A 12,772-nucleotide genomic window follows, 5' to 3' on the forward strand; every position below is an offset into this window, starting at 1 on the left:
TGTTGCCCTCCTACGGCCTCCTCCACATATCCTGATATACTGGCCTGTCTCCTGGTAGCGCCTCCATGCTCTGGACGCTACACTGACAGACACAGCAAACCTTCTTGCCACAGCTCACATTGATGTGCCATCCTGGATGAGCTGCACTACCTGAGCCACTTGTGTGGGTTGTAGACTTTGTCTCATGCTACCACTAGAGTGAAAGCATCACCAGCAATCAAAAGTGACCAAACCATCAGCCAGAAAGCATAGGAACTGAGAAGTGGTCTGTGGTCACCACCTGCAGAACCACTCCTTTATTGGGGATGTCTTGCTAGCTGCCTATGCTTTCCACCTGTTGTCTATTCCATTTGCACAACAGCATGTGAAATTGATTGTCAATCAGTGTTACTACCTAAGTGGACAGTTTCATTTCACAGAAGTGTGATTGACTTGGAGTTACATTGTGTTGTTTAAGTGTTCCCTTTATTTTTTTGAGCAGTGTATTATTGTATAAAAAGAGGTTTCTTCTATAAATGAATCCTGCTGAATTTATTATTTGTGTGCTGGTTGGATTGCTGAAAACTCTGACATAATGGAGAAACAGAAACTTGGAATGCAAGCAAGTTGATGACAAGCGATTTTATTTTGCAAAACAATCACTATACAGCAACAAATACAACTGCAAGTTGGATTGAAAAACATGAACTACCTACCACCAGTCATTCAAGAAATGCCTCTTTTATGATAACAGGCTCTAGAATTGCCAGAAACAAAAGAATTCCACAGGCTTTCTCACAGCTTACACTATATCTTAAAAGAGAAAGAGAGAGAAAGGAAAAATCCCAGCACTCTGAAAATTATTTTGTATTTTTCTTTGCTAAAGTTGAAGTGATTGCTAGGTTTGTCCTTACCAGATATGCAAAATAATAGTTTTTATATAAGGAACTTTGCTTGATTATTTTATTAGTAGTGATCAATACAGTCTCCTCTAAATTGTGCTGATGCTGATTTCCTGGGGTTTCTCCCCACAAAAATATAGAAGCAATTCGTTATTTTTTTCCCAGTAACCATTTCAAGAATTGTTTAGATAAAAAAAAAGCTGTTGATGACCAGCCAACTTTGCACAGTAGTCTTCTTGAGGCCCAGCAACTCCCATTTTCCCCATTCTAGGGAGCAGCAATACTGTATTCAGTATGTGTTGTGTTGCATTCAGATGTCCATCATAAATCCCAAGCCTGCATTTATCTGATAATTTCGTTTACTATTTCACTCTTAATATATTTGGAAGCAATTTTAGTGCCTAGTAAAATAGAAAAACCCCTAGTATGTCTGTTGTGACAATACATATTGATCCTTCTTGCATATTCTCTTGGCAAAGAGATTCATTTGCAAATAGCCAGAAAGAAGGGGAAGTTGTAATTATAAATGTACATCATGTAGGGTGTGCGTGTGCACAGATACACACACACACACACATTTACACATGTACCATACAGTAAGCATGGTTACTGCTGGCTTGGGCCAGAGTTGATAGGAACAGCTTCCGTACCCTTTTCTGTACCCTTTATGTAGTGAGAAGCTCATCAATGTGTGACAACTGGCTTTGTTAGCTGCTACCAAACAGTTGATCAGTGTATTAGGCATTGCAGTGCTACTCTCCTCTTATCTGGCTTGCAAAATTCCAGAAAATTTAATGATCAATTCTGGCAAACTGGTACTCCAGCTGCAGCATATCACTGCCTCCGTAACTAGGTTCATACAACATTACAGTATTGTAGGCAGAAGAGAGAGGGGATCCTGCCTTGTTATGGGTTAGCTTTAATACATTGTTTTGGTTATAGACTTTTCCCTCAAATTTGCTGTGAATTGGTAAATAGATTATTATACTTGACCACAGAGCTTACTAGTCAAAGTTATTGTGTCATGCCTTAACAACTTTTAATTATTTTTAATAGGGTGCAAACAAAGAATTTCTGCAGAGATGATCCAATGTTTTGTGTGACCATGTCCCTTAAAGAGCTTACATTGTGTCATTAGTTTTTAAATCAAGCCTATGGTTGGCAGTTAAAGTTTCAATGGGATTACTAACTAGGCAATGCCCGCCATTGTCCTCAGTAAAAATCTAGAGTCCTGTAACATAGTACATGCATTTCTTATATTATAGCATGGTCCCCTTTTGGCTCTCCAACTTGTATAAGTTCATCAACTTCTGCTATTCTTTCTATGGAAAGACAAATATGATTACAAGGACTTAGCTTCAAGATAAGATAAAACTGTAACATGGAATTAACGACTTTGGACACGTATGCTTGGTAAGCAACTTTATCATCTAGAATGTGTTTATATCTCAAAAAAGCAGATTACAAAATAGTCACAGATTAAACACTGTTCTGACTGGCTGACACTTAGCATTGTCCACCTCAGGCTCAGTTAAGCCTTGGATCCTCTTTTCTCTAAGATTGAAAAAAGACATAAAAACTCAGAGACTTCTGCAAGAACCACAGCACAGCGTCCAAGTGACAACATTTCATTAAAAATACTGCTGTTTTTGACTTTTGACTTTTTTTTAAAGCAGCGGCATAGAGCCCACAGCAAGATTGGCTCTCTTGTTCTGATCCAGCAGGGGTATTCTTGTATCTGTAATCAATATTGTGTTTAAACTTCGTAGAGTTATTCCAAATATCATTGCAATCACAGACCAAAACAGTCCTCTTGACTGCAGGCTAAATTTAAAAGAAAAAGCCTACATGACTGCATTATAAGCAGTAGGATCTTAACATGAGGCAGCTTCTAAGATATAACCTACCAGGCTATTTATGTATTAGTCTATCCTCATATTATCTGAACAAGTATACAGGTATACTTGTTTCCATTCATTTACAAATAACAGCTTGACATTAAAGGCTCTATTTTAAAATTAGGATCCAATTTAATCCTATAGCTATTACAAAACAATTCCAGAGAAGTGCACAGAATCACATTTGTGCACCTAATAAATTCATCTAATGAGAGCCAGCTCCATGCATCTTATGAGATTGTATGCAGTGATAAATTTGTTAGCTATTATGATGATATGAGCCTCTTGTTTGTTTGCATTGTTGTTTTTCTTTGAAAATAATTGAAGCATCATTCTTGAGACACACTAGGTAAATTAAAATGTTTAAGAGGTAGCCCTTGTCCAACAGCTTCCAACACACAAAGCCATCCTAAATGAACCATTTACATACAGGTCAGCTTGAGAACATGCAAATGTAATATAGGTGATTTTAAGGAAAATGCCATAAAACTGCAGGGTAAAATAGGGAACAATTATCACATAGTCAAAACTAGCATATATTACATGAGTAGACAGTGGTCCACTTATGCATCACATTACCAGACCATCTTGCGTATCTTTTTAATTTCCATGTAGTAATGGTGGAAATCCTATACACTCCAAGTTAAGTGCCTTTTCTCTTATTAGAAACACTGTCATATACTTTTTATATTGTTTCTGAAGATTATTAGTCCATCATCTTGGTTATCCTACCTAGGGAGCTTACATATCAGGAATCAATATATGTAATGAATGCAACTCTCCAGAGCCTTGTTCTACTGAGGTGTCCAAGTACATCAATGCAAAGATGAAATTTGTAGAAATAGAATAACTTCTGAGAAGACTCCTTGTTGTTTCTTGGAATTTCAACTTTAGCAAAAGAAAAAATGAATAATTTAAAAATATCACTTGTACTTCAGTGTTTTTTAACATAGGAAAAATCATTATTCTAAATGATATTTTTAAAATATTGAATTCAAAACTAGAGTTTTGGAGAGAGAGGGATGGCAGGAAGGCAGGAAAACAGGAAGAAAGATAAGTAAGACATAAAATTAGTAATGGCAAAGAAAACAAAGATAGGTAGAAAGAAAGAAGACGTTTTCTAGTATCACAGAAGAGACTCGCATCTGGCACTAAAACAGGGTTACATTTTGAGATGTTACAGAAAGCAGTTTCATGCTAAACAATCTTTTTTTTTTTGTATTTGTAAAAGGTTTAATAGGGAAATAAAATCCCTGCTAACATCTACTTTTACAGACCTAAAATTGCAACACCAAAGGGTGCAAGAGACACAGATACTGTGAATAAAGGATTAGAATATTCAAGTATGAGGGGGTATTACAAATGGATATATATATATATATATATATATATATATATATATATATATATATATATACACACATATACATATATATAACTATATCAAACAGATGGGAGAGGACATGAAACCAGTAGTGAAGACACAAACCTAGATGCTTAACTAATATTCTAATCTGACATAACTCCATAGCTTAATTTCGGTAACTGTTTTAAAAAAGAAAAAAAATGTTGCTTCCCCAGTACAGCTCATGATTTTCCCCCGCTACTTACTTAATTATTAGTTAAATAATTTATTGTAATCAGCTATACACTGACATAATCATCCAACTTCCACAACATTAATAACTTAATTACCTCTTTCTTCTACCCATGTATATAAAATAACCCCACCCTTTCTGAAGTGTTGACATCGGTATATTTGCCCTTCTGCATGGTCCACAGACTCTCCTGTTTAAATTAACCTGCTGATAAATTACAAGTGGAGATGCTTCTTAATTCCATCCATCAACAAACCGGTCAAATAAGCAACTTAAGGGATTGAACAAGGCTCTTCAAAAAGTAGTGGATGGCCTTCAGGCACATGGAAGGTCAAAATGCATTGTTATTACAGTACATACTCCATGCAAGACAGAGCAGAGCAACAATAATTGTCCAATGTAATATACTGCAATTGTACCCATAGAAAAGCCAAAATCTTCCTGCTGTAATTGGAAATCAGGCCAGTTTCTGCATCTATATGGATCTTTCCCCCAGTTTTTATTTTATGATTACTACAGTCTTGGGATGTGACTTAAATTTAGACATAGTAAAGAATGAATGTTAACACCTGCTCAGAGCCCATTCCTGGCAAGAAATCATGCCTAAATATTGTAACTTCAAACACTGCTAACAAAGCAAATTCATAAGCCCTGTTTAGCGAGGGCTGCAGTAACATCTTCAGCCAGGGTGGCAAGTTGAGGAGATTCAAGCAGGTTGATACTGCCGGAAGAGGACACGTTGCTGAGCCTCCGAGGGGAAGCCACACTTGATCGGCCAGGAGATTGGGTGATGATTTCAGCGCCATGGTCCACACGGGCCCTTGCATGCTCTCGGAAATTGAGTTTCTGGCTGTCAATCTGTGCAAGGAAGAAAGGTACAAAAATAAAATGCAGGAACTATAGAGGTGTGAAGCTCCCCTGAGACCAATTTCACTTTATTTTCCTTGGAAAAATTTTCTCAATATTTTCTTGGGTGGCAATCTTTCCTGGTCAAACTTTTAAAAGCAGATTATAATTGTGTCCTTTGCCCAGTCTCTTTATGAAGATGTCCTAATTTCATCACCAGAAATCTCCCACTGCAGAACTGTCCACAGTCATTTCATATTTCTCTTTAAATAAATTTAAATGAAAATGAAGATATGTCTAAGTATCTAGTGGGAAATGTTGCGGTATAAGTTTAGTTTTGTTGATCAGGACTTTCCAAATTAATTGAACGACAGATTCATTCCTGACAGATTCCCTGGGCTAAAATACTTTTTTAAAAGATAATTTGTATTCTTTGGGCATTCTGTATACTCCTTTTTAAAATATTGAAACGTTGATTTAAATAATATTTTAACTTTTTTTGTTTAAATCATAAAACAAATACTCCAGCTAGTCCAGCAAATACAATGTAGTTAATGAGAACCATATAGTTCAGCTTTGTAGAGATCAAAAAAGCAATGAGGTTCATATGAACATAAAAAATAAATAAGTAAAAATGTTCCCCTCCACATCCGGGGAGATTTAAGAGAGACAAGTAAATCAATTTCTGTTAAAATTCTGTATTTAACATATGATTTTTTTAAAAAAATTAGGAATATTCAAAAAAGAATTGTAATGATTTCAGGAACAAAAAACGAACTGTCAAACCTGGCTCGACTCCATGGTTACCTGTACCTATTGCTTTTGCTCACAGCTTTGTCAAACAGTGATGGGGTGAGGGGAGGGTATGAATTCCTAAGGGTGGAGAGAGGCTGTGGAATACAAGTGAACTGTCTGTTGCCAGAAAGACGTTATCTAACAAGGCCAAGTAATTAAGAATGTTTTGGCCAAAGCAGACAGCTTTTCCCAAAGCAAAAGAATTGAATTCTATTGGTGAACTATGAACTGTGGGTGGGCCATAACGGAAAAGGGGAGTTAGCTATGTAGGTTTTCACAGGAAAAATCCCAGAACTGACTTTGCTTCTGCTGTGCCTAGATGGATTTTTCAATAAAGCTACTCTTGGTTACCCTAAAGAGCTGGGAGTTTCTTTTTTTGAATATGCCAATTGGGACAGTTGACAGAAACAAAATCAAACATGCAATGAAGATAAAGTCTGAAAGTTTTTGTACATAAACCAGTGGTAACAGTGTAAAGTCTTGACTTCAGAGAGGAAGCAGGAAATTTCTGGAGCTTGGATATGGCATAAAGATGGGATTTTCACCCTTGGGAATCTCCCTGCTCTTGCAAGTCTCCTCTGAAGGAAGAGCTAAGCATTAACTCAAGCCTCATGGGGGACACTATGAGGTAGTAGCAATCTCTATCTCTGTGTAAATCATTGTCATTTTTACCTGTAGGACTCTGAAGAACTCCAGAATATTAAATAACTCCAAAATATTAAATAAAAGAATAGATAATCCATTAAATTAATATATTGACAAGCTGTCAAGTCTATAACCCTTGATGTCTTACCTTGATATTACCTCCTCCAGGCACATGGTGAGCATTATCAAGTGACCCAACCTTGGCTTGGGCCTTTTCTTTAAAATCCAGTTTCACACTTTCAATTTTCACTCGACCCCCTCCTATAAGTTATGGGGGAAGGAAAAATACTTTAAAAGAGCACAGTTCTGGATCTAGGATTTAAATAGTATTTAAACCTACTGTGTTACTGATTATTATGCACGTCAAACAGAAAAAAATCATTTAGTATATGATGAGAACATGACAAAAGAGAAATAAATATATACACACACTCCACATAATTGTAGACAAAAGTTTTATAGCAGTGGGCCTTATGACTGGAAAATAGGGCTATTATTAACTAAAATGAGATATATCTGCCATGAAAATGGAATCTGAGATATATAGGAATTGGTGAATTTTCACAGATTTGTATAACATACTAAATCAGTTGGTAGTTTGATTTACTGCACTCTAATCCCAGGCCATGAGTTTCATTGTGGCTAATAAGGAAAACCTTACCTACGTATTATAGCAATGGCTTGGTTAAGACTATGTGACCTTTGCCATACTTCAGCATGTCATTTAACTTCAACCACCATAAAACTGAAGTGCTTCTGCAGCACTGCCTCTACAGCTTCTGGGTATTTTTGGAGTACACCTTGCAACCACACTAGGTTGCTATGATCCTGATTGGACTAGTCCAGGGGTCTCCAACCTTAGCAACTTTAAGCACAGCTGGCTGAGGAATTCTGGGAGTTGAAGTCCACAAGTCTTAAAGTTGCCATGGTTGGAAACCTCTGGACTAGGCTGTTCTCTGTTAACAAAAAGCAGGAACAGTGAATTGGCCAATTACCTCCCAGATGGCCAGGACACCAGTGAAAGATCTTTGCTCGGAATGATTTTGGATAACATATGCTTAGTTCCATTTAAACATTGTTTGGAAAGCACCCAGAAAAAAATAGTGGGAAACACTCATGACAAACATCTGTCCTTCCTTTTAAAAGAACTGAAGTATAGCCATTTTTAAAATAATTTTTCTTTGAATATTTTAGTATTTTACTGCTATGAAAGATATTCTTCCTGCAAGTTTTTTTATACACAATGCTAGCAATGCAACTAATGTAACTTTCAGGAGAAACAGATTCCCCACCCCCACCCCTGAAATTAAGAAAGCAAAATTCTCATGTAAACTATACAGTTAGTTTTATACTTCGATCATAATCTAAATTTTATCATTAAAATACAAGAGATTAATGAGTTTGTGTAAACAAACTGCTGCACTAATAAATGATTTTTCTGTACTGTGAAAATAAAATTATGCAGTTTCTTTATTGGTCTTCAATAATTCCAGGTTTCAAAGAGGTTCTCTGCCAAGATGAAAGAATGGTGATGTTAGGCTATGCACTACATCAGTTTTTAACACAAAAAGTTGCCTTTGTGGTTCTCGGAAAAAGTGTGGCTGCTTTAAAAGCAATTTCAAACAGGAGTTCCGTTAATGTCCCTGAATACTCTGAATCACTGGTTTCTTACCTTGGTTCAACCACCTTTACATAGTAATCTATTTACTTCAGGGGGGTGTGGGGGAGTGCCTTTAACTCTACCCTTAATCACTTTGGGAAAGACATCAGCTCTATTTTTCTTGGAATGACTGAGAAAACATCTAAGTTAAATAGTAAGGGGTGTGTGTGTGTGTATATGTACCCCATACTATTTAACTTAGATGTGTTCTCAGTCATTCCAAGAAGAATGTATATATGCAAGTTGCTAGAGTTGGGCAGTCATTCACCACTAACACTAGAAAACTAAACAGGGTGGTGTATCAACATCTCCAGTTCTGATGTGGTCCCAGTAACTTGTTGGGAAATGATGATTCTGAATAGACTGCGTGTATATATTTATGTCTCTGTTCAAACAACTCTTTGTTTTGGTTACCAGTCTGTAACCTTGGATGTTTCCCATATTCCTCTTAGCTTCCCAACTCCGTATAAAGTGCCAGCTTTAACATATAAAGGCCTTTACAGTTTGGTGCCAGGTGATGTGCAGGGCCACTTCTCTCCCGTTCACAGCCACTTGAATTATGCCAAGAGAAGTGGCTGACTGTCTTCCATTTTGGGGAGGATAGATAGGAGCCTAGAGGCATCCCCCCCCACCTCCGGAACACTACCTACATGAGATTTAACCTTAGACTGTCTACTATTGACCTCACCCTCTTCCTAAGAGGCCTGTAGGGGGCGTGCATAAGCGCACCAGTCGTGCCTACCGTCCCTGTCCTATTTTTATTTTTCTTATAAGTATCTATCTCATGTATTCAAAACTATATTTATTCTTATACCTGTATCTTGTAAGCGATTGACAAATTAAATAAATACTAAAATACTAAATAGATTCAGTTATGTCCAACTTTAACTGTCCTCCAGAAATAGCTGAAGATGGAGTATTTCAGGAGAGCATTGAGGTGTTAATGCCAGGTATTGGTTTGGGGTCTCTGTGTACTATATTTTTAACTATTAACTATTTAACTTTAACTAAGCCATTAAGACTACTTACAAGTGCCCCATGATATAAATAAGATGATTCGTTGATTGATAGATAGATAGATAGATAGATAGATAGATAGATACCGTGTTTCTCCAACAACACGGCCTCCACCAATAGGAAGGTCCAGCTTGTTTTATCGGCATAAAATCAAATTAAGCCCCTCCCCCAAAATTAAGGCCTATATTAAACATGCGAAATGGGGGGAATGGCGGGGGGGGGGCTTGCCGTTAGGAAGTAGTTTTGTTGCATACCCGGATATGGTGCTGCCTGCATTGACTTTGGCATTGGTGGGGCACTTTGTATCAGGAGACCTTCCTCCACTGTTGCTTTCCCTTCTTCCCATGCTGCCGCAGCATTTAGAGCAACGCCACAGTGTTTGGCGCAGCCATGTGCGGCCAGCCAGGGCTCCTCCCTGCAACGGGAGCCCGGCGGAGACACTCGGCTTCAGGCACTCCTGTCGCCGCCTTCCCTTCCCCTTTGAAGGCAAAGCCAATTCTTTTAAAAATGATGCCCTACTACCGGTACGACAAAGCCTCCCCTGCCCGAGAGGGCAGCCCAACCCCATGTGGGGAGGCGAATCTCCCGGGTCTGCAGCGCAGGATCGGCCCACGCCAGGAGAAGTACCCAGCCACCATCCTCTGCCTGATACCTGTTCCGCTGCAACGTTTGGAGCTGCTGGCGCATTTGGAAATGCATGGGGACGGGGACGGGCTGGGCGAGGGTTGGAAAGGATGGGTGGCTTCGGGCTCTCTCCGCCGGCCAGGGAAGCAGAGCGTGAAGAGCTTCACCTGGGGTGCCCAGCCGCAGCTGACAGGCAGGCCCTCCTGTCCAGCAGCGGAGCTCTCGCCAAGGCAGTGAGCACCTCCCCGCTGGACCCTCCGCTCATCCCGCCAGGGCCACACCAGAGCCGTGTGGGCTGGGCAGAGCCGGGAAGGCAAGCCGCGGGTGTGAGCCCACCTGCCAAGCAAAAGAGCTGGGCCAAGTCCCTCCAGCGTGAACCCGAACGGGCCACCGGGAGAGGCCACCTGAGGCAGTTATAGCGCCCACTCATCCATGGACAGGGAGGCAAGGCGACGAGCTGAGCCCCTCCGAGTCAGCGCCTCTGCCTGATACCTGTTCCGCTGCAACGTTTGGAGCTGCTGGCGCATTTGGAAATGCATGGGGACGGGGACGGGCTGGGCGAGGGTTGGAAAGGATGGGTGGCTTCGGGCTCTCTCCGCCGGCCAGGGAAGCAGGGCTGCCATTACCTCGCCTCCCTGTCTGCGGACGGGTGGGCACTATCACTGCCTCGGGCAGCCTCTCCCGGTGGCCCCTTCGGGTTCGCGTTGGAGGGACTTGGGAAGGAAGCCAAGCTCAGGTCGGCCCGGTTCTTTTGCTTGGCAGGCAGGCACGCACCTGTGGCTCGCTTTCCTGGCTCTGCCCAGCCTGCACGGCTCTGGTGTGGTCTGGCGGGATGAGCAGAGGATCCGGTAGGGAGGCGCTCACTGCCTTGGAGAGAGCGCTGCTGCCGGGAAGGAGGGCCCACCTGTCAGCTGTGCTGGGCGCAGCTCTTCACGCTCTGCCCGGAGCCAGGCAGGGATGGTGGCTGGGTGCTTCTTCTGAGGTGGGCCGATCCTGCGCTGCGGCCCCAGGAGAATAACCTCCCCACGTGGGGTTGGGCTGCCCTCTCGGGCAGGGGAGGCTTTGTTGTAGTAGGGCGGCGTTTTTAAAATAATTGGCTTTACCTTCAAAGGCAAAGGGAAGGCGGCGACAGGAGTGCCTGAAGCCGAGTGTCTTCGCCAGGCTCCCGTTGCAGGGAGGAGCCCTGGCTGGCCGCACATGGCTGTGCCAAACACTGTGGCGTTGCTCTAAACGCCACGGCAGCATGGGAAGAAGGGAAAGCAACGGTGGAGGAAGGTCTCCCGATACGAAGTGCCCCACCAACGCTGAGGTCAACATCCAAGCTGTCGCTGCCCGCCCACCCAAGGATGCAAGGAGGGGAATTAAGTCACCCCCGAAAAGATGGCCTAGCCATTTTGGGGGGGGGGGGTCAAAAAAAAAAAGGCCTGGCCTTATTTTGTGAGAAACACAGTAGGTAGGTAGGTAGGTAGGTAGGTAGGTAGATAGATAATTTACAGTTTAAATCACTGCAATGCTAAATATATGCAATATGTATGTTTTTAATGTTAGAAGATGTAGAACCAATTACTTTATGTTGATTTATCTATTTTAAAAGGATTGGTAAATTTGATTCCAATGATTTATCTGCAATTATCTGGTTTTACTAGAAAGGGGAAAGTTCCTTAAAAAAACAACAACTTGTGAATATCCTGGTATATTGTTTATATGATTTTCTCAGCACACATTTGACCAATTACCAGTAGTCAACCTTTCTCTAATTTAGTTCCATGTATTCAATGATGTAATGCAGGACATAATTCAGGAAACAGTTTAAAAGTTTCACAATCATAAATTCCTCAGAGAATGCACTGAGAAGTAGTTATGACCAATCTACTCCCTCGAGGCTTTTTGTTATGAGTTTCCCTTGTGCTGTTCATCTTCTTCCCACCTTATTTATGTGGCTGTGGTAATAGATAGGCTTTGCTAGAGACCTCCTTCTCTTCTTCCTTCTACCCTGCCATGTAGCAATGGCAACAGACCAGATATTAGGGAAATGGAGGATGCAGTTTCCCCCCATAATCCAGACATGATTTTGAAATCAGAGTGCCTAGAAATGAAACTGTAAAAGTTTATCAAAATGCTGGAGTTTACAGAATTCCATTTCCCCTCTGGAAAATCTTAGCATTACCTGGCCTATGACGGATATTCTTCAGGGAACCACATTTAGAAGTCACATGACTCAAGTCTATCTTCTTGGTTACAATTTGCACCTGTTTAAAATATACAAAATATATGTATGTTTATAGAGAGCTATAGATACAGAAAAATATGCATTTTATATATGTAGGAAGAAGACAAAAATAGAAAAGGTAAGTATCTAGTTTGAAAAATGCACAATACATGAAAGTAATAATGGGAAAAAGAAAGGAATGATATCCAGGTTAATACAGCAAACATCCCATTGGCAGAGTAAATTAGTGGAATCATTTAAAAATCTCTTTCATTAATAAGTAAGGTTATTAATCAGGAAAGTGAGATTATTTTTAAAGATGAAGGTAAGATTTACCTCAGTGCTGTGTGTTGAAGTGTGTCTTTTAAAGCTTCTATTTTCCTTACATAATTAAGGATGTTTTATTTTCATTGCCCAACTTTCTGTTCAGGACAATTTTCTCTTCCTAGGTTATTTCATAAACTTCCTTAGCTTCTGAGAAATATTATTGGAAATATTGTCTTATAATTTTGACATGTCAAAAATGTCAAAATATTTAAGAGGTGTTTACTAGATTGCTTGGAATAAGTTTGTTGAAAGGGTAAAACCATACAATTGGA

General features: G+C 40.2%; 1 protein-coding gene across 25 annotated transcripts in view; it reads right to left on the reverse strand.

Moving 5' to 3' along the window:
- Window positions 1-604: 604 nt before the first annotated feature.
- Window positions 605-12,772, reverse strand: part of MAP2 (microtubule associated protein 2) — a 254,639-nt gene continuing 242,471 nt past the window's right edge. For all 25 annotated transcript variants that reach the window (XM_087919629.1, XM_087919627.1, XM_087919625.1 and 22 more), the window contains 3 exons: window positions 12,132-12,213; window positions 6,812-6,924; window positions 605-5,235 (listed from right to left, as the gene is read on the reverse strand). In XM_087919629.1, the coding sequence (XP_087775755.1) occupies window positions 5,020-5,235; window positions 6,812-6,924; window positions 12,132-12,213 (411 nt within the window). In that variant the 3' untranslated portion in view covers window positions 605-5,019. The remainder of the gene's footprint in view (window positions 5,236-6,811; window positions 6,925-12,131; window positions 12,214-12,772) is intronic.

The sequence above is a fragment of the Pseudonaja textilis genome, chromosome 1 (assembly GCF_049901715.1).
Source record: "Pseudonaja textilis isolate UNSWEBS1 chromosome 1, rPseTex1.2, whole genome shotgun sequence".
Taxonomy (NCBI): domain Eukaryota; kingdom Metazoa; phylum Chordata; class Lepidosauria; order Squamata; family Elapidae; genus Pseudonaja; species Pseudonaja textilis.